The 27,870-nt window shown below is 29.1% G+C and overlaps 3 protein-coding genes and 1 non-coding gene across 4 annotated transcripts; 1 reads left to right on the forward strand and 3 right to left on the reverse strand.

Annotated features, from left to right (window-relative positions):
• Window positions 1-2,577: 2,577 nt before the first annotated feature.
• Window positions 2,578-9,167, reverse strand: LOC123290406. Its single transcript, XM_044870576.1, has 2 exons — window positions 9,012-9,167; window positions 2,578-5,049 (listed from the first exon to the last, which is right to left on the reverse strand). Exons 1-2 carry the CDS (start codon window positions 9,097-9,099, stop codon window positions 3,374-3,376), a joined length of 1,764 nt encoding a protein of 587 aa, XP_044726511.1. The 5' UTR covers window positions 9,100-9,167; the 3' UTR covers window positions 2,578-3,373.
• On the reverse strand, window positions 6,488-6,649 carry LOC123291144. Its single transcript, XR_006534936.1, has one exon. It is a non-coding gene; the product is annotated as a U1 spliceosomal RNA (small nuclear RNA).
• A 5,540-nt stretch (window positions 9,168-14,707) lies between the features above and the next one.
• On the forward strand, window positions 14,708-22,245 carry LOC123305005 (UPF0430 protein CG31712). The gene is made up of 4 exons (XM_044886594.1): window positions 14,708-15,014; window positions 16,069-16,426; window positions 20,825-20,908; window positions 21,861-22,245. The coding sequence occupies exons 1-4, from the start codon at window positions 14,851-14,853 to the stop codon at window positions 22,023-22,025; spliced, it is 771 nt and encodes a 256-aa protein (XP_044742529.1). The 5' UTR covers window positions 14,708-14,850; the 3' UTR covers window positions 22,026-22,245.
• LOC123292450 (tubulin monoglycylase TTLL3-like) lies at window positions 22,144-27,107 on the reverse strand. The gene is made up of 5 exons (XM_044873119.1): window positions 25,225-27,107; window positions 24,536-24,714; window positions 23,690-23,935; window positions 22,919-23,610; window positions 22,144-22,149 (listed from the first exon to the last, which is right to left on the reverse strand). Exons 1-5 carry the CDS (start codon window positions 27,105-27,107, stop codon window positions 22,144-22,146), a joined length of 3,006 nt encoding a protein of 1,001 aa, XP_044729054.1.
• Window positions 27,108-27,870: the final 763 nt, after the last annotated feature.

Consider the following 27,870-nt stretch of genomic DNA (forward strand, 5'->3'; position numbering starts at 1 on the left):
CAGATAAATCGAAAATCGTATATTTTAACAAACTTGAACACACAATAAAGCTCATAAAATAACAAAGTGAAGTGATTGGTATACCCCTTTCGTTTTTGTGAAGTCAATAGGAGGTTTGTGCCATTCAACATGGTTTTCAACTTTTTCGATAAAACTGTTTTTGAAGGTCAAAATCCACACCAACGAATTTCCCCGTGGCAACATTTTTAATAAAAGTAACGTTAGGGTATACTTTCAACTCATGAGAGCTTAATGCGACAGGTGGCGATGAAAAGATTGCTCTGATTTTTGCCAAAGTTAATTTCTTAATGTAGAGCGTTCCTCTATCTTTTATTTCTCATGATCATGAGTAAAAACTTTCTGAATGTGGTCCTGGATGTTATTATGATTATTGGAATCAAATTTTATTAATTAAATAATTATTTTGAGGGTTGTGTAGAAATAATATATATTTTTGAGTAGGACTTCCCTATACAAACACTAAAAATGCTCATTAATTTCTGCGAAATCCGCCTAAAAGCTGTTTATAAATATTGATTTACGAGTCACACGATAAATTCCATAGTTATTCCACGTTGCAAATCAAAGACAAATAAATATAAAGAACAGTACAGTAATATCTCGATAATTGGAATCGAAACATTTTTCTCCGCCCGTACTTCCTACACCGCTCTTTACCAATTACTCAAAAATGGTATTGTTTGTTTGTGTATACGTGTATAATATGATTCATTGTTATGATTCTAAAAACACAAGTGCATTACAATAACACGTACCTAATGCTGTGGGTACAATTTCGCTTAAATACATACATTCCAATGCTGTTTCTGCAATGCTTTATTTTATTTATAATGAATTTTTCCATACAATCGCAGTAATCGGAACACTCCTGGCTTTTATTGGTTCCCTATTGTTGAGACTACTGTAATATGGTTTATAACTCTATATACACTTACGATACACGTTGTATATTCTTCTCATGTATATCTGTATAAAAAATCTTTCACCAGAATTCGATCAAAACAAATAAAGTATAAAGGAACCGTAAATTTTTTTAAAATGTGATTTCGTTATTATTATGTAATGGTCTATAAATGAGACGTTTTATTGTCTTCAATTTTTTGTTCATCATTATTGTTTCAATATTCTTCTCAGGCGATGAATGTATTGTTCAATATCAATATTGGTTCAATAATATTGACCATGCGAGGCAAGCCTAAATGAGGTAATGCAAAATAACCAAAAAAGTAAATATATCTAATAAGTTTAATTATATTGTATATAATTTATTATTTTGTAATTAACTTACAAAAAAATTAAGTAAATTATGTTTAAAAAATTTATCATTATAGGTACATAAATATTATATAAAAATAAATAAAATATATATCTAAAATATTTATAAATAACATGAAAATAAATTACAGCTTACAAAGTTTTTCTACGTATTATTAAAAAATTATTGTTCTTTTATTTTTATTTAGTTTATTTTCTGCTACAATTTTTGCTTTTATTGATATTACTACTGAAAAGTTACATTCAACCTTGCAATTTTGGAAGGGCGTAATTTTCTTTGTATATGTGTTGATCAATACCTCGAGGTATCCTGTGAGTTTAAACTCAGTTTTGGGGGTCATCGGCCACCTAATTTCGGTACTATCTTGAAAAAAGATATAGCTTTTTTGCTTATATCTTCTATAGGGTGCGTTAAAAAATTGCACAGAAGATAATTTTTCTAGAGAGCATTTTCATCGCAAATTGAGTAATTAAAAAGTTATGCACAAAAGAAGAAACAAATTAGTGGAATGTTAACAGTACATCTAACAAAAAAATTATAGAGAGTTTTTTGTTTAACATTGAAAGATTACTAGAGCGATTTTTTGACGTAAAATGGATAATTAAGAAGTTATTTAATAACAAGTGTAATAAATAATTGTATATTATGTTTATCTGTCATATACTCACACGACACAAACACGTGCGCGCAGTGCGTCATACCCACAAGTTAATAATACCTTGCTAACTCAAAAATTAACATCACTAGAACTTTGCGGATTTTAATAGCTTCTTTTGCCGTTAGACACGGATTAGTGTGATGCGTGCGTTGGTTTGAGACTTCTAATAACTGCCATTGGTCTTTAAGGCTCACGATGTTCGTCGCTGTAATCAGTGTCTGACAGCAAATTAAAAAGCTATTAAAATTTACATAACCCAGTTAACATACCGATTTTCAGCCCTCTAGCACAATTGGGAGACTCAAGTTCAAAGTCATAAAAACATTGAAAAAGGTGCTTTTTTCCTTGATGAATAAACAAGGAATTATTGATTCGTCGATCTGAGAAGCTCATGCATAATTATACGAAATTTAAACAAAAAACCTCTTCATACAGTTTTTTGGGTGAATCTTTACAGAGATATAGGTACATAAATTTTTAATTACTCTATATACAATGAAAATGCTCTCTAAATAAATAATTTTGAACAAAGAATTTTACAATTGTTTTCTAAAACACCTCGGAATTTGTTTGTTTTTTCATATTTTATAATTTATTAAAAATAATGCAAGCACTGATATCAAACAATTTCTATACAGGGTATTCAACAATTAATTCAGTCAATTCTATCAAGTTTACATCACTTCAACATTTATTTTTATATTCAAAAATCCTACTATTATTAATTAGTAAATCGGCCATTTCCGAGTAATTAAACAAGTTTTCAGCTTCCGGTTTCAATCGTAAGTGGATCGATTATTCAGCCTCTTTCGTAGCTGTTAAGAGATGGATGCCACACAGTTACTCCATTTGACTCCCTTAATAAGGCGGGAGTAAAGAGAGCACAGTAATCTTCAATCAGTAATATAAGCACCACAAACAACACATTCCATCGGGTTTCATTAAAACTCTGACGTATAATAAGCAATTTTATTGATTTTGATTCGTTAACTAGAGTAGGTATGTTTTGACGTACCTTACAAACCCTTTGAAAATTGACTAGTTATTCTGATACATCCGGTATATAGCAGAAATTGAGTACATAAAATGCTTGAGAGTTTTACATTCAATTTCTGTCGAACGTGTGTTCGTTTTATATAAGAATGTTTCAAACAAATATTTTTAGTTATGCTCTAAAGAATAACTTAATTAATGCGACCGTTTATCTCATAAGCCACTATTGATCCAGACTATTATTGGTTTATAACTAGGTTACCAAAAGCTGAAAACATGTCCAAACGATCCGATAGTATTTTTTATTGATAATCCTTCCACTGGACGTTCGCGTTTGGTTCTAAATTCCGTTTTAACAAAGTTTCGCATTTACTAAGGCAGTGTAATATAAAAATTCTTCGTAAATTGTAACACACAATATTATTTTACCATTTAAGATCACCACACCGTCTAAATCGATGACAACTCTCAGGACACTTATAAGTATTCTTACTAACACATACTTGACCATTAAATAATGTATCAGTTGGACATTTTAAATCTGTTCGACGCCCGTCTATACAAAAATAATATGAAGTACAATTTGAGTCTAAATCTAAAAAGAATCCTTCTTTATTGCATGTTTCTTTTGGTAACGTTTTCGTGCAATTATTATAAACACAACCATTTATACCATCAAAAACTTGATTATGTGGGCAAACAAATTCACGATATACTTTACCATTTTGACATTGTACGTATTTCTGGCATTTTGTGTTATCTTGTACATGAAAACCATTAATTTCCTTTTCACATACATTTAAGTACATTTCATCAGTAGGACAATTGTATAAGCTTTTATGTATACATTTTTCACCATCAAAAGATTCGGTTGGCGGACATGCATAGTATGTAACTTGTCCCCTTGAACAATAATAATAGTTTGTACATTGAGAACTCGGTGATGTATCAGTAAAATAACCCTCTTTTATCAAACATCCAATCCATTCTTTTGGACCTTCACAAAAGTACCATCCTCTGTCAACACAGGTAAAACCATTCCAAATTTGATCTCCAGGGCAGGTTCCTTTCATGATAAGCTCATTATTGACACAATAAAAATATTCGTTACATTTTATATGATTTCGATGATAACCATCTTTTAAATTTAAACAAACTTTCATGTCATGTTCGAGAAGTAATGGACATTTATATGATTTTTCATCCACACATTTAATTCCATCATGCAGAGAATTCTCAGGGCATGATTGCCTCCAAATTACTTTATTTTCCAAACAATAAAAATAATCTTGACATCCTGAATGTAAATCAGTGTAAATACCGTCTTCTAAATTCGAACATCCTTGATCCTTGCACTGATAATATTCTTGAAATACACATTCTTTCCCGTTGAATATGAAATCGTTTCCACAAGTTAAAGTTCCTAAATTAACATGAGATTTACAAATAAAATATTCTTTGCAGTCAGAATTAGGCACAGTATAAACACCATCGTCCAAACGGGCACATATATTGCCACGTTGTTGAATTGGAAATGCAACAGCTGTTTCTTGTGGTAATTGGCATATATCATTAGATCGTTTTACGCATCGTCTTTGAGTTTCGGAAAATATTTCATCAAATTTACAATGTTCGATTGAAACAATTTTTCCACCCGTACAATTGAAATTTCGAATACAACCTTGAGTTGTATCTGGATAATTACCATTTACTCTGCCAGTACATACTGGATCATAACATAATCCCTTTTTAACGCATGTCTGAAGTTCATAACTAAAAGACATATTTTCTGGACATATGTAATCTTTACGTTCTCCGTTTTTGAAACATTGATAGTACATTTTACATTTGGTGTCAGGAATAGTGTAATAATTATTGATGGCAAATAAGGGGCATTTTATATCAATACATGATGTTTCGAATGCAGGAACACATATTTGTTTCAATGAACTAAATGCATAATCATTTTGGCAGGTCTGATTTTGAATTAATTTCTCATTTATGCAATAATAATAGTTTTGACAATTACTTTCTATTGTTGTGTGAAATCCGTCAATTTTATTCGTACATGGATCTTCAGAGTTTACAGATGAACACAATTCTGCAAAAAAAATTTATTTTGAAATATAAACTGTATCAGCTGTTATCTCCTGGAAAAATCGCACATAAGTCTATCTTTTTTCTTGTTCAATTATCGTTTTAAAAAATTTCCAAAATTTACGGGAAAGTTCTGGAACTTTCAGAGCACTAACATGCGAAATTTAGTTTCCCAAAACTATAAGAAGTAGAAAGTTCTGATTTGGTTGAAGGGTTCAAATTATTCCTCAATAGTGTATAGTGAAGAGACTGAAAGAGGGAAGTTAATTTATAAATATATTTTCGAATCTAAATGATTTGAAAAAAATTTTTATAAATGTAGCTTTTGGTTAAAAATTCGAAACCGTGAATTCCAAAATTAAGAACATACAAAAAAGTGGTACAAGTTTCTGTGGAATCATTTGCAGTGATTTTTATGTCTTTTACAAGAATCGACAGTAAAAAATTAAGATTTCCATTTGAAATTGACCATCATAGGGCCCTTCCACCTCATTTTAAGGTCACACAAATATCATTTTTGACCCTTGAAACGTTTATTTGATACAATTTTTAATACATGTTTCTCTGTAAAACTCTTGGGGAAGGAAGCCAAGTCTTAGACATTCTCATTACTTCTGTGACATCCTCATGATATATATATTAAGAAATCATGTTCTTCAACCAGATATTATTTAAATAAATTTTATGATATTTTAATTTGTTACCTTACCTACCGGATCTAAAATGAAATAAATATTTATTGTAATTTTATTCCGTCGTGTTTATTTCTTAATAATTCTAAATCTGTTTAATATACTCAGTTTACCCAAGTATTAAGCAATTTTTATTGTAATGTACAAAAGGTAGGTACGTAAATTATAATTTTGGATAAATTATAATATATCAAATATTATTTTAGATAAAAAGAGGTCAAGAATTATAATTTCAAATGTTAACCTTTAATGAAGAGATAAAATAAAAATGATTCAGCTTATTTACTCATGGCAGAGATTTTATTCGAACTGAAAATAGGTTAAAACCGTCTTATTTGAATTTTTGTTTTATATAAATACGTATTTCGACTATCATGAAGTCTCATCATCACTATGAATTAGGTAATGATATTTGAAAAAGTTCATTTTTCCCTAAATTACTTTTGGTAAAAATGGCTTTTTGGCCTCCCCGTTCACCGTGTGATGGCGTCCACTATGTGTGTGATCTACGGGGTTGGCGTCTACTTGTGATCTCATGGGATCGAATTAGCACGAGTCTGCGGGCTTTTTGTCCATTGCGTTCACCGTGTGATGGCGTACACCCCATTTTATATATTATATATGCAAAATTGATCAAACGTGCGTTTTAAAAGGGTAACATTTACTATACAAATGACCGAGGCAATAATGGTGTGTTTCTGGTCATCATAAGTGTATATAGAGTTTAAATATTTTTTGATTAATAACAGACCGGGATAGCGCGAACGCAGTCCCGACTACCAAAAATTACGCGCCCGAGTTATCCACATTAGGGATAATCGCAAGGGTCAGCCTAACCGTAGTGCAATGGAAAAGCCTCGCCCTGGGGGAACCGCCTTGTTGATCACGGTAACCCCTACGCCAGGTAAGTATGATTTGGTTAACTAAATTTCACTACTTATACCACAGATGACAACATACCACTTGCGCGAGGAACGATAAGTTTTTACAATTTCATAACACATACCAAAATACAGCAGCTATCATTGTTTAGATTACTAGTATACATATTATGCAGGCAGAATTCCACATATAATACAAACATATAAAACTTTTATATACTGTTGAACAAGGACGGCTTATGACTACTTATATGTAAATCTAATGTGCTGGTCCTTGTTTATTAAAGGAAAATCTATACCGTGTATGTGTATATCTATTAAATGTATTTTCAACTTTCCTTACTGAGATGTGGGAAATATTTGATAATTTATTATTTTTATTCGAATTTTTTCTTATGAAATTATTCTTCATCCAGATTATAATTTTGTAATTTATGGTCATATGATAGTCAGCAATGCAATTTTTAACATGAGTTTGGTGTATCAAAGCGTGATCAAAGTATAGTCAATTAAAAAAAGAACCACGAGTTTAGGTAATGGATATAATTATGAGGAAATTATCATATCTATTAGGGGATATGTAAGAATCAATCTGTGAGAAAACGCGATAGATTTTTTTAACATGCAGTTTTAAAAACTCTTTAAAAAAATTTAGAACTTATATAAAAACGGAAATTATACCAAAAGTAGAGATTATCTTTTTTTCGTCTTCGTAAATATGCGAAGAATAAATTATTCAATTATTGATAAATTTTTCCGTGATAATGTACTAATTAACTAAAATTATAATCAAAAAATAAATAAATCTAATTAACTCTAGTTTTTAGAAAACCATACTTTTTAGACTTTTTTAAATTTGCGTCTACCATTTTTCAAAGTCATTATTCATTTCAGTCATTATCAAAGTCGCAAAATCCCACATAGAATGGATGGTTTAGTATTAGCATCCGTTAGTCCTAAGGCCATAATTTCTAGTAAAATGAATTTCCATCTAACCTCCGTATATCTATACTCCCAAATTTGATTGCTAATCTAATGGAATCAAAGTGTGGACTTTTCTTTTTATTAGTCGGTATTTTTTGTAAAAATTAATAATTTTATTTTTTATTATACAACCTTATTTAAATTATTTGACTTAATGTTGATTTTATTATATATTATACCATGTATATATGAAATATAAATAGTATATTAAGTTTATTCCAAAGTTTGTAACGCCTAAAAATATTCATGCTAGGAAAAAAATTTTGGTATAGGTGTTCATAGAATCACCTAATTAGTCCATTTCCGGTTGTCCGTCCGTCCGTCTGTGGACACGATAACTCAAAAACGAAAAGAGATATCAAGATGAAATTTTTATAGCGCACTCAGGACCTAAAAACTGAGTTTAAGTTCGTAAATGAGCAATATGGGTCAATTGGGTCTTGGGTCCGTAGGACCCATCTTGTAAACCGTTAGAGATAGAACAAAAGTTTAAATGTAAAAAATGTGCTTTATAAAAAAATAAACAACTTTTGTTTGAAAATTTTTTTTGTAAACATCACTGTTTACCCACGAGGTCGCTTATTAGGTGCAAATTTTGTAGTATGCATTAATATGGGAATATCAGTGTGTGTGTAGCTATTTAAAAGTGGATATCTGTTTTTATTAACGTGACGTCAAAAAACAAACGATTGCTTCATCAACACTGTCTATACATGGTATTTTTAACTCAGTCAATTGTTTGTTTTCACTTGTTTTTATTAAGAATTTAAGAAAAAAAATTTTACCCGCTGTTTTATTTTAATTATTTCTATTAAATTATATAATATGTGACGTCACACCAAGTGGGAGAGGGCTTCAAAAATGTGACCATCTGTGACAAGGAGGAGGCGGGTGTTTAAAAATCGTAAAATTGGTAATTTATGGATGGCGCCCTATCCAACTGTCTCTTAACTCATTTAGTTTCTGAATTTACGCTTGTAAATATTTCAAAATGTTATATATTTATCCTTTAATAGTGCAAAAATCTAAATCGGACTGACATTATTAGACTGACTTGCACAGAAAGTGAGAGTAGGAAAGTTTTTAAAAAAATATAAAACTTAAATTTGATTCTATTTTGCTTGTAACCTGTTACCCGACTTTCTCATAAGGAGGGTAATGTTTTTCGACTGTATTTACTGTCTGCCTACCAGAAGAATAATCAAACTTATGGATATTTTTTAGGCAGAGACTTACTCATAAAATATGTGACCAAATTTTTGAATCATCATTTTGTTGCCTTAGCTATCTACACCTGTGTATCGAAGTCATGTGAGTGTTTCCAGGTTTTAATACTTATTAGAGTCAAAGAACTACGTACTTTATCTATTGTTCGATTTATCAACAATTTATCTAAAACAAATACTTACCTACATAAATAAATAAATAAAAAGCCATAATTATGTAATAACATTTGTGAATTTTCACTATAAAATGAATAAATAATTCCGGCGTCATTATTGAATTAAAAATAGCGAGTCGTCAAATTGTCTCGCGCCACACCACACTCAAAACACAAAACACAAACACACCATTAATCTAAGAAAAAAAAATGTCCAAAAAATATGTTTATTTATATTTTTTAAATACACAAAAAAATTTTTAAATTCATAGTTGATGATGATACAAAGTATTCGATTAGAATAACATTTTTAAGGTGAATATATGAATAAAAAAAATTCATTGTATAATAATAATAATTATTATTTATATTGGGACCTATAAGTGTGTAAATATTGAACTGAAGGTAAGCTGCCGGAGGGTTATTTTTGCACGCTTTAGGTCCGGTTTGGTTGTAGTATTTCTTACTATATACATATTATAATATTAAAACTATTCATAATAATGAATGTTTAAAAGAGACTATACCCGGATCTGTGATTTACAAATCTGTTTTATACTTATAAACTAAGAGCTGACATTGAATGAATTATTTTTTTATTTATGAAAATATCAAATTTAATGCTCCCCAGGGCCGGATTTAGAATTCGGAGACCATGAGGACAACATGCGTGATTTATTTCAAACGTTTATTCGTAGCGTTTTTAGCATCGAGCGAAAAATTTGAATGTGATATAAAAATCAAATGAAAACGATCACGCCATAGAATCTTTTAGTTAAAAAATTTTGTTTCTGTCTGATTATTTTCGAATTGGTGAAGGCTCTTCGGCCTAAATCCGACCTTGATGCACCCTAATAATCTTCAAGTAAAGTCCGATATCCGTACAAGGACAACTTTTACAAATGCTCTCCTAATACTCAAGAAATAATTACTATTTTTATTACATGTTTTCCTAATATTAATTTAAGGACTTTTGATATTTTTCACCACTTTTCTACGAAATTAGGATTGTTCTTTTTAGCCACGGGTACCGGATGTCCTCGAGTTATGGTAACTACGGGAGCGGGATTCCGCACGGTTCGAGCTAGTATTTAATATCAATAACGTATAATTAACAATTATATAATTATAGGTGGGAGGGCTTTAATTAAATCGTTAAGTTAAAAACAAAAATATTTTAAAAAAAATTCATTTTAAGTTATCGGAATCTTAAAAGGTCCAAGAATTGAAATACAATATCATTTTAAGACGGTTTCATATAATACCTGTGAAATTAGACCATCCAGTTTAAAGTCAGCCTATGTCAGCTCTTAGTCTATTTCTATTATCTATCTACAAGTGTTGTTTTATTTACTATCTGATAGAACAAGCTGTAGTAGTGTACTACACCATGATAGGTACGCCAGTCTACAATTTAATTAAATTTGCTGTGTGTATCAATTGGACTTGTTCACATGTTTGATATTTGATTAAAAAATGTTAACTTTAATAATTTTAATAACTTCATCCCTTCACCCCCACCCACCCAACTTTGAAATTTCAAATGGAACTTCCCACTTTTTGATACCTCATTTGAAAAGGCATAAAATTTTCTTTTTACATATGATAAAAAAATGAAATCGATCGTTTGCGGTTCTTTCCCGTCGATACCTAAATCGACGTATTTTCACTCAAAACCATAATCACATCAGGTCAAGAGTTGATAAGGATGGATACCTCCCATCTTCTGTGTAGTCGTATCTTGAGAAACAATCGCTCGATTCCAATTTTTTATTATTGTGAATAGAGAATTTTATGCCCTTTCAAATGATGTATAACAAAGTAGGGGGTACTATTTGAAATTTCAAAGTTGGGGTGGGTAGGTACGAAGGGGTGAAAATTAAAATTCTCTAGATACTATTTTTGAACTTCCCCCTCGATATCTTAATCGACGTGTTTTCACTCAAAACAATCATCAGGGCAAGAGTTATTGAGGGTGGATACTTTTGAAATGATCACACTGTATAAGTAGATCATTCATTCATATTATTTTATCAATAATATTTATAAATAATATAAATAATACATTTTTTAAATAGTTTTAAACACATTTAATACCTTGATTAAATAGTACAATATATTATTTCGCTCTTGTCTGTTTTTTCCTGTCCACGCGAGATCTTCCTTATTCCTTTATCAAATTCCATAATATAGCCCTCATTTTCAAGCTTATCGTGCTCTGGCTACTGACGAAAAATATAAATGTATCGCTTAGGTCTATGAATGGATCGATTAGAAAAAAACAGACTAGAAAAATAATATTTAGATTTAATTTTGTTTATTATGAAATTTGTATATCATGTCTATAATAAAATTGCCTATAAATAATAAGAAAGTAAATTTTTGTACCAGTTATAAGTATATTATTCCTCTATAATTGACAAAAAATGAATAATATGATTTTAATCAGGAATTTATAAAATTACAAATAACAAATTAAAAGTGTACAAATATCCATATCTTTCGTTTAACATTCATTATTCGATTGGAATTTCGAATTCAGTATTAAAATTTTAGAATAACTGAAATTTCTCCAATCCGATTACCAACCCAATATTCAAATGATTCGAATCTAGTTCAATACTGAATTATTCGAAAAAAGTCGAACTCTTAGGAAGAGTTTTGCGTCAAGCTGCTACTATTTTTAATAACAGAATCAGCTAATAAAATACATAATATGTAGGATATTGGTCAAGACTAAAGGAGATTCCATGTTTTGAAAATTAATTATATAAATTGTTTGCGTCGTTCTTGGTGTGTATCCTTTTCTATGCATATAAATTCTATACACAAGATGCTGCCTGCAATAACAATTAACTGGTAATAGATTAAAGTATATTTATCGATATTATTTTTGAAAATATCTATTTAAATTTTCTATTAAGGCTGTCCGGCTGTTGACTTAAAATTCGACGAAATTAATTCACTAACAGTATATTTTTTCATTCTTAAATCATTCGAAATCATTAAAACTTTTATATTATCATAATTTTTTTGATTTCTCTGTTAACAAATCTCATGAAGATACGCCCATTTTTCTCTTTTTATCTATTTATAAAAAATGAATGCATACATGTCTGTTTGTGTTCTATGACTTCCTAAACCATTGATCAGATTTAAAATTTATTAACCAGAAATAATATTACAAGAAGTTTTTTTGAGGTGAACTAGTCTCCTGTACAACATTGCATGTTATACTCCTAAAGAAGTAAACTTTACTTGTACATAGGCTGGCTAACTTAAAACTAATGGAACTTTGATAAGGTCTTCTGAGGACGACCAGGAAGATTTCTAGTCTAAAAAATCTAAATATACATAAATTAAAAAAATTTGGAGCATGACTACACTCGACTTTAAGATACCCATCGGAAAATTAAATATCAAAAACTATTTTAATAAAACTACCACATGGACAATAGGGGATCGGACAAAATTTTTTTATCATTTTAAATGAAGAATTCTCACGTCACGAATAGAAAAGTGAAGTTGGTTTTTAAAAATCTTTACTAGTATGCAAGATATGAACGTTTAAAATTCCTAATTAAACAAAGAGGAAGATACCCACTAGTGACGTCATACGTACGTATCGCCATTGAGATTACATATAAAACTTTGTTTTGCTAAAAGGAGATGAGTAGCCTTTGAATGCAATCTTTGATTGCTTTTAGCTTCTTCGTTTTTTAATCAATTTCGATTTCACTTTCAAATTTTGTCATGATATCAAGTCTAACAAGTTATATTCTAGTAGAGTGAAATTACGCCTTGTGTATGGATTAAAAGTTCGAGCAGCGAAACTTTGGGGTTTTTCTTTTCACATCAAAATAAGTATTTTTTGAAATTTTTTTACTTTGGTAGGTTTGTAGTCAATGTTAAGAACTACTCCTCATATTTTTTTGGGGGGGTTTCGTCCCTTCCCCTCCCAGTTATATATATATGTATACATACATATGGTAAAACAGTTCATTTGACTGTAACTTGAAAAATATTTGATTGATTTTAATGAAACTAATATCAATAGTAGGTTTCATTACTTACAACTTTCGGTTAAAATTTTAGCGAAATCCGTTACATAGTTCGGCCAAAATTTCCAATTTAGTAAATTGTTTAAAATGGCTGCCATTTTATGCCATTTTGTCCTACGAGGTTAAATTTTTTTTTAAATTGTAGCATTTTTTATTATCTTTCGATTTTAAGATTATCTTTTATAATAAGTGGCTTACCCGTAAAATAACTCCTTGATCCATATTTTTGCGAAAAACGGAAAATTTAACACTTTCTGGCAATAATTGTTTGGCCGAACTATGTAACGGATTTCGCTAAAATTTTAACCGAAAGTTGTAAGTAATGAAACCTACTATTGATATTAGTTTCATTAAAATCAATCAAATATTTTTCAAGTTACAGTCAAATGAACTGTTTTACCATATGTATGTATACATATATATATAACTGGGAGGGGGAGGGACGAAACCCCCCCAAAAAAATATGAGGAGTAGTTCTTAACATTGACTACAAACCTACCAAATTTGGATATCCACCGATGTCCCCTTTTGCGAATATAAAATAAAAATGATAAAATTTCTGAAAAAAAATTCCATTTTTGACGCCATTTTGTTTTTTATACATGTTGCACCACTCCGGGAAAGTAAAAAATTTCAAAAAATACTTATTTTGATGTGAAAAAAAAACCCCAAAGTTTCGCTGCTCGAACTTTTAATCCATATAACAGCCTTTTTTTGCTTAGATTTACTCCAGTATTCTAACTAACAAAATATAACAAGTTACATTTTTATGAGTAATATGGCCAATTCGACATTCGGATTATCCCCTATTGCATGTGTCGGGAATCCGTCTGATTTATTCGTGTATGTAACCAAACACTCTGTTAGGGTTCATAGTACTACTATGAACTGGAAAACTTTTTATTATTAACGATATCTCATTACAAATTTATTTTCTAAACAAGAATAATTAATGTATTAAAAGAAAATTTGAGGAAGTCTTGGCTCAAGGAGGTAATAAGTGAGTAAAAAAAAACAATTTGTTATGAAGAATAGCCGTTCCGAAATAATAAGAATACAGATTACTAATGTAGACCGTTTCATTTCAATTACTATTCGGGTGTTTTCAATTACGTTTCGGACAGTCAGTAATAAGTTGGACAAAGATACAAGATATTTGTTACTCATTTTATCACATTAGTTTTTTGAAAAACTGTCCGAAACAAAAGGTAATCTTTTTTTAAATGAAAAGGTCTATAGAAACGTGTGCACAAATTAGTGTGCTTGTTCATTGGGGACTTGTACAGGAGAAAAAGATCGTTCGCATATTCTGTTAATTTTGCGCCTTTATATATTTTTCTGTAGCTAGTAAGAGATAGACAAAGTGTGAGGGTGCCAAATTCACAGGTAGAGCGGACTATTTTATCATATTTTTCTATTGTACAAACCCATTAACTTTAGTTGTTGTTCAATGGAATATGGAATGGAAATGCAATTATATTAAATTATGAGACGCTGCTTTATCAAGCATCGCGTATTTAATTTAATTTAATAAAATTTAACTAGTAATGGAAATTGAAAAATATTGATTGTAAAATTAATAATTTTTTAGGAATATTTTATTTTAGCCCTAAATTATATTGTGTGGTTGGTAGATTGGTAATTGGTAACAAAACAGTACATTAATGTCAACTTGTTTTTTCCTCCACGAAATGGTTTCGATTTTATTCAAAATGTGTTAATAATTAAGTATGTTATAAAAGTGTACAATTATACATTTTAATTTGTAAATATTTTTAATTTATTATATAAGTAAAATATTATAAAATGGGACACTCAAGATCGCGTAGTAAATCACCTAGAAAAAGTCATAAAAGTAAACATTCGCGAAAACGGAGTAAATCAAGAGATAGATCAGATCGATCACATTCACATAGTAGAAGGTCGAAATCTATAGGTGATAAAAATAAAGAACGGAGTATCAAATCAAGGTAAGATATTCGTGCTAATTAAAGTCATAATTTCATGGTTATTCATCAATAGATTACATTGGCAAACTGTAAACAAAAACTACTTACTGGTTTCATTTGCTTAAGGTTGAAGTTTAACTACGAATATGGGTGGGCACCCCCGGATGTGAATTAAGGATAGATTCTTGTATACGTATAAATTGAGGATTTTATGCAATACTTACCGACCAATTTGCCGAATTTGAAACATTTTGTTAGCACATTACATTTGCTGCTAAGGAGTACATTTTGCCAAATTTTTATTCTAGCTATAATATTTATTGCAGTATTTACTACATGCATACGTCGTTTTGGAACTAAATAAAAAATCACGAACAAGGACGTTTTTGCATACACTTACAATTAATTAATAAAAGTTGTAAAGTAGCTTACATTAGAAAAAACACGAAATGTTTTTTTTTTAAACGCCGATAAGTTTTGCTGATTTTTTTATTTTTTTTTTAACACAATCTCTTCATGGCAAAAAATCTTCGATGAAGCTAATTTCTGAAACATAAAATTTCGAAGATGAATTTTGACGATTGGGCAATCATTTTGGGAGAAGATTTTTCATAAGAATTTCGACGTACTGAATCCAAATTCAAAATTGCGCCATGATATCACGTTTTCGAGATATTCAATATTAAATGGAGAAAAAAACTTTTTTTTTTATAAGTACCATTCATTCCTCTTCAAGCGCCCAATGAATTTTTCGTATATATTCAAAATCGTTTATATAGGAAAGTTTTGAAGTTTCCCAATACCTTTTTTTGTCTAAGAAATTGAATAATATAATATGTATTTGTTATTTATTAGATTTCTTGGTAAAATAAAGAGGCGTTGGAAAAAGGCAAAATGGCTTTCGAAAGAAGAATCACTGTAGGTTGCCGTAAAATAATTGAGGTCGATTTTATCGTACTTTATATTCTAAATTATGTAGGCTTTAAACGTTTTCGACGATTATTAAGGAATCTTTTCTTATAAACTTATAAATATACAGTAAAATTTTTGGTTCCTGATTTTTTGATTTTTCTAGAAAACGATCTCATTCAATATCATCGACTAGTAGCACAGATGGATCAACAGAAACGCCTAGAAGACATAAAAAGTCTAGGTCACATCGAAAAATGGACGAGGTTGAACGATTAGCAGAAATGGAACGTCAACGAAGACAACGTGAGGCTGAACAACGATTAGTCGAGGAAGAAACAGCAAAAAGAATTGAGGAACTTGTTAATAAACGTGTTGAAGAAGAATTAGAAAAACGTCGTGATGAAATTGAACGAGAAGTTGCAAAGCGTGTCGAAGAAGCGAAAGAAATAATGGAAAAACAAATGATGGCTGAAATGGAACGACGTCGACAAAAGCAACTAGAAGAAGAAAAGAAACGTGAGGTAAGAACAATGCAGAGACGTTTTGGAGAATTTTAATGACTTATGGTGTTCATAAACATATATAATCGACGATCTATTTTTGTCATTTATATTGTTCGTATTTTTGTGTAAAAAAAATTTCTTTTCTATATATTTTTCTAGTCTCTTTAGTTTTTTTTGAAAAATTTTTTTTTATATTTTTAACTTAGTGACTTCCAGAAAATGAATGACTAAAGTGTTATATTTTTCGATTTTAACTAAAAATAAATGTATTTAAAATTGAATTTATTTTAATAATAAATGTTATTTATTTGTAAATTTTGTCGATATACATATAAAAAGAAACACCCATTTGAAAGTGGTTGCAATCATTATTACTATTCGGGTTGTAATTTTTTGTTATTCAAACTATTAAAATTTTTTATTTATTTGATTTAAAGATGTTATCAAACCAATTTGAAAATTGAATTATATGTATTAGTTTATCATGAAAATTACAGAAATCTTAAAATCTAGATTAATTTTCATCTAAGTGCTGTAATAATTCATTGTTCTGGTTTCGTTTATTCGATAAGTATGCATACTCAAATTAAAGAATCTCAAAAAAAGGAAAGTAACTTTACTTTCGCGACTAAATCTAAGTTCTTTAGGCATATGCATTCCTAAATCGAAACCTGGTTCCGCGGGCATGTACACAGAATTTTTTTGGGAATTATTAAAATCTTTAGGATTATTTCCCACTCGATTGCCAAGTTTACACCTATTACATTTGGTAGTTACTACATAATCAAAATGGCGGCTTAAGAATTTCTATTGTTTTTGGCACACCCATTTTCACCAAAAAGCAAATTTCTCTCACTTTGCAGGCGAAATATTCATTTTTGATCAATAGATCACTAGATCCAATTTGCAGAAAATAAGAAAAGCCAACTTCTTTTTGTATATAACGAACGATATAATATCTGACCAAGCTAGTGTGTTCAAAGATCTGAAAACAAAATTATATTTTCATTCTTTTAGAGATTACTTTAAAATAATTAATTTAGTCCAAAGGTTTAAATTGTAAAATTAAAGAAAAGCAAGTAAAAATGAATATTTGACTGGATTAACTGTTGAAATACCTTATAAAGACAATTTTGAAAGTCAGTGGTTGTTTGATGTCAAATAATTAATATATAAAATGACGGCCTTCTGATCTTTAATGTATGTCAGCCACATCATAATAGCTTTATTTAATGTATAACTTAAGCCACCATTTTGATTACGTCAAAATCTTACGCGGAAATCTTACCAGGTATCAATTTGACATTCGAGTGTAAAGACCTCTTTAGAGTATCTTTTAGTCATTTCCGAAAAATAATTTTTTATACGTTAACATGCCCACAGAACCGTTCCTAGATTCACAATTAATGAATTTTTATTATTTTTATTATGATGTATAATAGATCGAGGAAACCAAAAAAGTTCATTCATCTGTAGTAATTTTACAAAATATTGTTCCACCGCGATATTTGTGACGAATATATTTTGTGAAAATGAGATTTCAATTTATTTTTGCAAACATATTTTAAGTAAAAATATGTTTTAAAGTACAATAGGCGAGACGATATTACATTTGATATCGATCACGACTATGATGTTCAAAAGTTTCTTCGATGTAACTGGTGACCAGGTCGACCTGGTTGTATACCACATCTCCAGGATTATCTCTAAATTGTTATAAAATGCATGCAAAATAATAACTCGAGAGTTTTCGTAGTCGCTGATTCCGAATATGATGTCTAAAATACTTCTCGGTTTACTTGGGGACCGGAGTACCCCGATTACAGAGCTCATCTCATTTCCAAAATTTGTCACGAGATGCTTCTAAAATCGGTACTCGGTGGTTTTCGAGACAGCTGATCACATTTATGACAGCAAATTCAAAAAAATTTGGCACTAGCATGCTTTAAAAACTTAAATTGATTCTTTTATATAATTATTTATCAGTTTGATTAATACAAAATATTTCATAACTTAGTTCATGCTTGATTTTAAGATCTGGTTCTTAAATAAGATAAAATTGATCTGAATTTTAAGTAAATAAGAAATTTAATAATAGGAAAACTTGAAGAATGGAATGTTTATTAGTTTCAATTGATAACATCTTGATCTGTATATTATTTTTAATTTTCTAATTAGGATCATGGATAAATATTAATTATAATAATTAAAATTTATTTTTTGAATTGGTTTACCTAAAATATAATGTAGTTAGTGGAAATGTATTTTACACTATTTAACTTTATTTGAAAAAGGTAGTTTGAACGAACAATTTTAATAGGAAATCGTTTTATGCGTTTTGTATTTGAAAAATTGGAGATTACAATGTTTTTTATATTTTGATCAAGAAATTTTTTTAATTTAAAAGAAACATTATGAAACGCTTAAAATAATATTTTCATATAACATCGTTCAAATTTTGGTTGTGTTTTATTGCCCGAGAACATTTTTTTTTGTTGAGTGTTGAATTTCCCGCCTATATAATAATAAAACAGCATTTAAAAACTTGTTAATTATAATTTAAAAATTAAACAAACTTGGTCTTAAAATAAAAATATACTATTCGCTGTTGGCGTTCAAACAGTGAAGTCAGAGCGTACGTAATCAGAGGGGCGTGTCGAAGAATGTTTTGTTATGAATCATGCATTTCAAGCCTTTAATTCTAAAAGGCTTTTCAGTTCCGCTGCCGGACTCCTCCAACGAGCCAACGATTTATAAGGTATTATCCACCTTTTATTATTGTAATAAACTACCATATCCAAGAAAATGGATCTATTTGTTATTTATTATTTAAAATATTAATTTAAAAAAATTTTATTGGTAAAAAATGAGACCACATTTACATTTGATCGTTAAATTGTTTCGAGAATAAATCATTAATTTTAATTTTTTCATATAAAGAGACTAAAAGATAAATTCTGAAGATTCGATTTCGTATTGCGATTCAATCATGGCAATTTTACCCATTTTAAGTATATGAAATTATCATGCAAAAGCTTATTTGCAGTAGTTTTTTTCGAATAACATTAATTAACGCTATAACTGCACGAAAATCATCCACGGGAATACTTATACAATGCATCTTTGTTATATATAGTAAAAAATATCTATAATTTGTTTCCGGAAATGAGCGAGATGAATAATATAAGCAAGGATAAAAATAATAGCAAATTTTTGAATTTGTTCCAAATGCGGTAATGGGTGCTGGGGTGGTCAATTTGATGGCACTTTCAATTCCATAAGTAATACATTGCATGTATTTAGCTACAGTAATTTATTCATATGATTAATTCATTTACAAGTACCATTTTCGGTTTTTTTCCTATATGGCATATTGTCTTCTATCTAAGGTTTCAAGAAACTTTAACCAAAAGCCAAATTCGATACTTTAGCCAATATTGTTATAGATAAAAATTTTACAAACATTCATTTTTGTGTATCAACTATTTAAATTACGGGCTAAACACGCGCCTATACCAATAATCTGTTTATAATCAGGAAACATAAAAGACGCAAGAACTATCTTACATATTTTAAGTAAGATAATTATCAGCAGGAAATTAGCATACGCTCAAGCAATATAGCTTATCGTTGTTGCTATCACTATATCATTCGATTTTCGCGTATCACTATCTTATTAACAATAACTGATTAATTAAAAATCAACAAATCCGATAAAAATGACGCTTGTTTGAGCTGAAGAATAGATTTAGAATAATATTCTTGGCAACAATAATAGGTGTTTTACTAGCAATACTTAAAATTGCTAATTATTAAAGTCGTAACTTTAAAATTTAATTACTCGATATGTTTAGAGCAACTCGAATATATACTGAGAGTGAATCGCCATGATAGAGTCTCGAATTAATACTTAAGAATCGATTTTAAATGTAAACTGTAGCCTACTTTTTTATTTATAAAATTGTTTCTACAAAATAAGTTTTTTAACCAATTTGTACGAAATATTATTATATAGATCCTTTTTCTTTGAATGTAAACAAAAAATAAAATTTATTTCTGATGACAGGTGTTTTTTTTCAAATGTAGCAAAAAAAACTAGATATCAACCCTCGCACATACAAAATGTCTACATTCCGATGAAAAGCTTTTTTTGTGAAATTTAAAAACAATTCATAGATTTAAAAAAAATGATTATAATGTTGTGTTTATATTCTTAGTGTGTTTGATGAGTGTGTATGGAATATCTTAATTATGATTTGTAATCAATATTTGATTTTCTTATTTCTTAGAAATAGAAAGTCGATTGATTACAAACTTAATATTACGAATGTGACATTTGAATGACTACTTCATTTTTGATTTGTTTTTATTCAATTTACTATTATTTCGCTGTTGACATTTTTGTTACCCTTATAGGAAGAGGAAAAACGAAAACGGGAAGAATTAGAACAAATCATGGCTGAAAACAACCGTAAAATTGAAGAAGCCCAAAAAAAATTGGTGAGTTAAAATTGTTTTTGATTAATCAAGTCGGAAAAGTATTATCTTTCCGAATGCGTTTCATATGACTGATACCCAATTGCTTATTGCATGAGCTAAACTTGTCGCATTCATTTAATAGTTACGTACGAAAAATAAATAGGGGCCTCCAAAACAGCTCGTTGTGTTTTTAGCTCGTACACTTGAATTTGAAGTTCAGCATAATAAAAGTTTTAGAGGTAGAAAACCAATTATACAGTTTGTTCATTTTCGTCCCTCATGAGAATCAATATTCAATATTATTAGTATTAAAATTTAGATTTAAAAAAACTATATTTTATATCACACGCGCTACGGATAGTGCGGGCTCGAAACTCTACCGTATACTGCATCAGAAAAACTGCAATGTAAATAACATTCCCACTCTTAAATGTCATATAATTCACACAGCTTGTTTAAAAATGAATAGTGAAACATTGCATGTGTGTGTGGTATAAAAAATGAATGCATGTGTATTTTTATACAGGGTTTAATACTAATAATATTTCAGATTGATTCTCCTAAGGGGTTTATGACAACTCATCAAAAAGTTTTACCATTTCCCACCGATAGTAAAGTAATAAACACTATTTCAAATAATAAATTAAACTCCAACTGGTTCAGAGACGGTTTTAAGACAAGATAGTTATGAAATTACAAAAAAAAAGCTTTTAAATAGTCATTTCCCGCAAGCATCATTTTTTCTAGATTTGTATATAGGTGAACCATTTTAATCTATTATGGCTAATAGCTCGTTTTGTAGTTAACCAATTAAAAAGTAACTTAAATAATCCATCCTGTATATTCAGCTGATAAAAAATCCTTTAATAAAATGGTTATGATCCTTTAATAAAATGATTATGATGGTTATGGTTCTTGTCCATGTTATTATTGAACATCCCAATTATTAATATAATTTTTTTATGAATTATAGGCGGAAGAAAGGCTGGCAATGGTTGAAGAACAACGAAAAATAGATGAAGAACGTCAAAAATTGAAAAAAGAACAGGAGAAACGTGTGAAAGAAGAACAAAAGAAAATATTAGGAAAAAATAATTCACGACCAAAGTTATCATTCTCTTTAAAACCTGTTATTTAAAAAAATTTAAATAATCATGTTTTATATTTTGATAGGTATTTAAATAAAATTATGGATGAACATTTGAATGTTTAAAGATAATCGTATATGATCGATTCTATTAATATATGTTCTAATTTTAAATCTATGCACAAATTAATGATAAAAACAATATAAAATAATTGTGTTTAATTATAAACCGATGGGTGATTAAATTTGAGTGGCTTGAGTGCGATAAAAAGTTTTAGAACCGTTCAAATTAAGAATTATGTATCAATTATGGAAGAAATTCAATTTTGTACAGTTTTAATAGGTTAATTAAAATGTACTTTTTTTTTTTTTTAAATAATTGTTTATTGAATTTTTTCAGTTTTTAGCAGGAACTGCATGTTTTGACGATGCTTTGCGAATTTATGACTTAGTGAATAGTAATATATGTAATAAAAATAAAAATAGTACCGATTATGAGTTGAACCTAGCTGTACGTGTGATGATTAAATCATAATAGGATGTTAAAGTTTTGAAACCATTTCAATCAGATTTTAATACTAAAAGTATTTAATCTAAGCATAGTATAAATACTTTCAAGAATTTAATCATATTCAGTAAAGGAAGGCTTTGATAAATAAACTATTGAATCTATACTTCGCTGCTGACTCACTGAGTTATTTTACACAGGTAAGTTGTTGTTGAATCAATGAAAATACAATAATAACAGGGAAAATTATCAATAAAAAACTATAAATACTTAGTAAACACAGAAAAATTAATAGATTTTGTACAATCTTACATAATTAGGACTTTATTAATTTTTTTTTGTAAATTTTATAAATTACTTAACTTGTTATTGGATAATAAGTTTACTTAAATTATCTTGGAATAAAACAAGATTGATTTTTTTCATACAAACCTACAGTCAAAATTGTAATTATATTCGTCAAAGTTTTTGGTGAAAGAAGTGATTTATTTGTTAACAGCTTATTTTCATCATTTAAATAATCAGGTGGCTTTATCGAACTCACATTTGATAATAATCTTCCTTTTGTCAATGATTCAATTGTGTTTTGTATATCTTCAATTGTATTTTCAATATCTTGCTCATTAATAATAGGTGCAAATTGTGTATTGTTTTGTGATTTATCTTCAATAGAACGTTTTAAACGTTCACGATTTAACAACTTCATTAAATAAGTTAATATCGATCGCATATGTACAATTTTTCTCGTTATTTCAATTTGATCATCGATTGATGTAATGGGGTCACCACTATTGTTCGGTAAATGTATAGAACTCATTGTAATTAATTCTTGTTTTTCCATTGCGTTTGGTAAAGATTCAAATGTAAAATTATTTTTGTAGAATGCTGAATTTTTCCTATTTGTATTATCTGTTAACGTTAATGAATCATTACTGTCAGTTTTCTGAATAATTGAAGAAGTACGTGTTTTAATTGCTTCGTCAATTAAAGTATAATATTTTACTGGTAACGGTGTACCATAAACATATAAATCATCCGGGGATTTTATTTCATTTTCTTTCTCTTCTTCTTCTTTATATATTAATTCAAATTTGCATTTGCTATTTGCATCATTTTTACCTAACACAACTAAAGTAGAAGACAAAATTTGTAAATTAATTAAATATTTCGAATACATTAACAAGTTGAATTTAGATACTATCATTACCGTTCAGAACATTATCAATCACTTCTGGGCACATTCTAGCGGTAACTGATGTGGATGGACTCATCGCTGGGTGAGAATTAACTTCTATTAGCCACGGTTGAAAATCCGATGTTATCATAAAGTCAGCACCATATAATTCAAAAGAATACTCTCTTTTTTCCATGTCATCTTTCGCTGATAATATAACAGCCATAATCGCTTGTTTCATTTTAGGGTAAATTATATTTTTCCAAGCTTCTGGGTGACCTGCAAATATTCAACATGAATGAACCTTCATCATATTTTTTTACTATATTCATTAGAATCACAATTTCCTGATCGCTTTGGATATCGATTTTGTATATTTGATAGTAGACTAATATTTCTAAAGCCCCTGTTAGCATAAATAATTAAAATATGTAGACGTTAAGACGTTAGACGTGGAATAATTACGACCTTATTTTTTCAACACATTGTCAAGGAATTCAATGTCTTCCTGTCAGTGGCAGATTTAAGGGGTGACAAGTGAGTAGTTGCCCACTGGGCCCTCGAAGTAGAGCACAAAGTGCATTTACGAACACTAAAAAAAAATGGGGAAAAAGACAAATTTGTAGGATAGGACATCACCAAGTGGTCACCAAATTGACTAACGAAGACTAAAAAAACGGCCCTATTTACAGATTTTGCACACTGACACATTTTCCTTAAATCCGCCACTGTCCTGTTATAAATTATATCTTTCAACCTCCTATATTTTAATAAATCATACATTTGTTACAATAGATTCTGCCTGCGCACATATTAAAATTTAAAAAAAAATTGCAGGCCGGGTCATTGAAACTAATAATTTAAGATTTTTATACATACCAATTGATTTCAAATATGTATCAAATTTAATAGAGTCCCACATATTGTCCCGTGGTAAATTTTTATCACGCCCAGTGTTATTTTTGTAACGACATTGTACTGAATTATTCGTTAAATGTATGGATTCGTGACATTTTGTCAAGTCATATTGCTGTGAACTGAATCTTAAATAACATTCTCTAAAAATTAAAAATGATTACAAAATGTTATGACCAAATAAATTCCCTCACAAGTCTTATGAAAAATGAAACTCAATCGAATTGACTAAAATAGTCTTTTTGAGATTTGGAAAAACGAAGACAGTGATGCTTGTTCATATTACTCAATTTGTTCTTGTATTTCTTAAAAAGTATCCAAAACAGATGGTTCAGATTCATGGCTTCAAAGAAATTTTTTTTATCGGGAGGAATATTTAGATAATTTTGGCATATTTGACTGGAAGCAGGTATATTCTATAAAAATATAAACTAATTTTTACAATTTAGGCACTATAAAAAAAAAAATAAAAGCATAGATTGGAAACAAAATTCCAAGCCTCAAGTTATAATGATACTATTTTTCATTCTTTTGGAATGCTAAACGATAAGTTGTAGAGTGGTAGAAAGCTTTGCCTCCACCACGGCTATATTAACTCACTAAAGAAGTAGCAGATTATAGAGATGGATTATTTAAAATAAATGATTAATTACTCATAAATCCACACAGTCAATGGAGTTGTTGATGAAATTAAAAACCATTGTCGAATGTCAAACTTGGTATTATAAATAATTAGCGGATTTTCTATATACTTTTGAACCAAATAACGCAAATGTGAATTTTTATTAACCAATTCTTTAATTTGACTCAATTTTCGGCACACATGAATTCCTTGACCACGTGAATGTTGATCCGGTTTTAATATCCATACATTATAATTTCCTTCAAAATTTATTTCCGGACGATGAACACGAATGCGTGCTAATACTTCTGTAGCTTGCGTAATCATATCCGCAACATCATCAACTTCTGCACTATAAAAATTTTCATCTTTATATACGCATTGGTAGTAATGATCAATGAAATTATTCCAAGTTTGGGCAGAATACGATATTCGAAATTCACAATCTTTGCAATGTTTAATATATCCAATGCATTGTAAGATGGCAAAGAAAAATGCATCAATTGGTACTTTACCATCTCTTGTAACAATTGCTTTATTTAATTTCGATCGACTTACTGTCCATTTAAGTAATGCCATACATGCCGTAATACGGAAATCATATATAAAATCATTCATTTCATTATCGGAAAAGATGTATGTACGTGGAAAATAAACATCGGCAAAACCAGGTCGATAATTCCATTTTAAATTGCGCATATGGCGACATAAACCAATTTTTGAACAAAAGTCGTATTGGCCACGTTTTCTAAAATGATTCACATATACGGGCTTTTTCATACTTTTTATTAAATTGTACATAGGTGGTTTTGGATCCCAAATTAAATCGCAAGGATTATTCCCTAATAGTTTTGATTTTAACATTCTATTATATAAATATCCATGGTTTGGATCATCAATTAAATTGAACAATTGTATCAAAGTTTTTTTTTCTGCATTGATTACAATTTCTTGTGAGTTTTTACTAGTTATTATTTTTTCGACCCAACCACGATTCGTTAAAAATCGTCTTGGTATTCCATAGCTACATATCATAAATGTTTTTCGCTGGCGTATAGCAATTTCAACTGATTCTTTTATTTTTGAAAATCGTATTAAACTTGCTCCTTGTAGATTTATTGATACTTCAACTGGAATGGAAATTATTGATTTTTTACTATCTTTTCCACTCACAGTTTTTAGTGATGTATTTCGTTCGTTTTTGATTGGTGATAAAGATTTGGTCGATTTAGAAGACTTTAAACTGTTTGGGTTACTACCCAGTAAATTAGTCTTAATGGTCGTTGAAAGATTACAGGATGTATACGATTGAGTTGTAAATGGTGCTCCATTACATGCATTTGTTGAATTCATTGCTTCAGTAATAGCACTATAAATTGGTTTTAATTGATCATGTTGAACTGCATTAAATTTTGGGATAGTATTTTCTATGCATTTTTCATTAATTTGTAACTGATCACCCTCTTTTGACTGCAATTTCCTTTCAATTTTATTTTTTATTTCTTTTTTCGATTTTTTTGGATTTTTTACTATTTTGCTCTCTGTTAATGGAATTATGTTTATTTTTGAATGTTCAGTGTTATTATTTTGTATAATCAAAGAGTTTTTTCTTGCTATTTCATTTTTGGAATTAATAATACTGCGGCATGAATTTAAAAATTCTTGATTTATTAATAATAGTTTTAATTGTTTGTGCATTAATGATCTTGCTTCTTTCTTCAGTTCCTCTTTCGACAAAGTCTTTTTCTTTTCTTCTTTGAATTGAATCAGATATTGAACACAGTTTTCTTGTGCAGTTTTTAGCAATGAAGTTATTAATTGTTGTAGTTGCTTTTTGATATTATCGTCTTGTTTATCGTATTCACACTTGCCTAGAATTTCTGTAAACAGTTTAATATTATCTGTTTTCGACATTTTTCAAAACCAGTTATTTAAATTACATGAAGGAACACATATTCTTGCATTAAAATTTTATTTTGCTGTTTTTTATAATGAATTTTCAAAACATATTTTTAAAACTTCATATACTTTATCAATCTGTCCATTTTCTGCTGACGATATATTAGTTAATGTTCTACCAATTTTCGTTCGGATAATTTTACGTATAACACGATTTATTATGCACGGAGTTGCATTTTTACAACGTTCTATATCAGATAGAATAATTTGCATAAAACGTGTAATACATTTATCTTGTGCTAATTTCCAAATTTGTATTAACTCATATAGAATTTTATTTTGCGTTTCTGGATCTGATTCAAAAAATGAACATAATTCCAATAAAGCTTGTAGTAATAAGTATTCATCTGGCATTAGTTTTTGTTTACGAGAATTTGGAATGATTCTTTTGCCTAATTTTATGTCAGATGAAATACCTAAATAAATTAGTTGTACAGTTTTATATCATTTGATTGTTTTTAGTGTTTTGATATAATTTCTATGACAATTTTTCTAAAAATTCATTTGCGTCCTCAAACAAAAATTTTCAATGGCTCAATTTATTCGGAATGCTTAGAAAAAATCGGGAAAAAATTTTTGTTTCCGATTTCGATCAAACTCTGTATATAAGTTAATTTTGACCCACAAAATACAAAAATTGGGTTTATGTATCGATTAGATGTATGGTTTCTGAGAAAATCGCTCTTTTTGTCCAATTTTTAGTTATATCTCAAAAGCC

This window comes from Chrysoperla carnea, chromosome 1, assembly GCF_905475395.1.
Source record: "Chrysoperla carnea chromosome 1, inChrCarn1.1, whole genome shotgun sequence".
NCBI lineage: Eukaryota > Metazoa > Arthropoda > Insecta > Neuroptera > Chrysopidae > Chrysoperla > Chrysoperla carnea.

Coding starts and splice junctions, on each gene's coding strand:
- LOC123290406 (XM_044870576.1), bottom strand. CDS start 9,099: ATGACGCCGGAATTATTTATTCATTTTATAGTGAAAATTCACAAATGT. Junction 5,050..9,011: donor TTATTTATTTATTTATGTAG/GTAAGTATTTGT, acceptor TTTTTTTTGCAG/AATTGTGTTCATCTGTAAAC.
- LOC123305005 (XM_044886594.1), top strand. CDS start 14,851: ATGGGACACTCAAGATCGCGTAGTAAATCACCTAGAAAAAGTCATAAA. Junction 15,015..16,068: donor GAACGGAGTATCAAATCAAG/GTAAGATATTCG, acceptor TGATTTTTCTAG/AAAACGATCTCATTCAATAT. Junction 20,909..21,860: donor AAGAAGCCCAAAAAAAATTG/GTGAGTTAAAAT, acceptor TATGAATTATAG/GCGGAAGAAAGGCTGGCAAT.
- LOC123292450 (XM_044873119.1), bottom strand. CDS start 27,107: ATGTCGAAAACAGATAATATTAAACTGTTTACAGAAATTCTAGGCAAG. Junction 24,715..25,224: donor TTGACTGTGTGGATTTATGA/GTAATTAATCAT, acceptor TTTAATTTTTAG/AGAATGTTATTTAAGATTCA. Junction 23,936..24,535: donor TACATATTTGAAATCAATTG/GTATGTATAAAA, acceptor GAATATTTGCAG/GTCACCCAGAAGCTTGGAAA.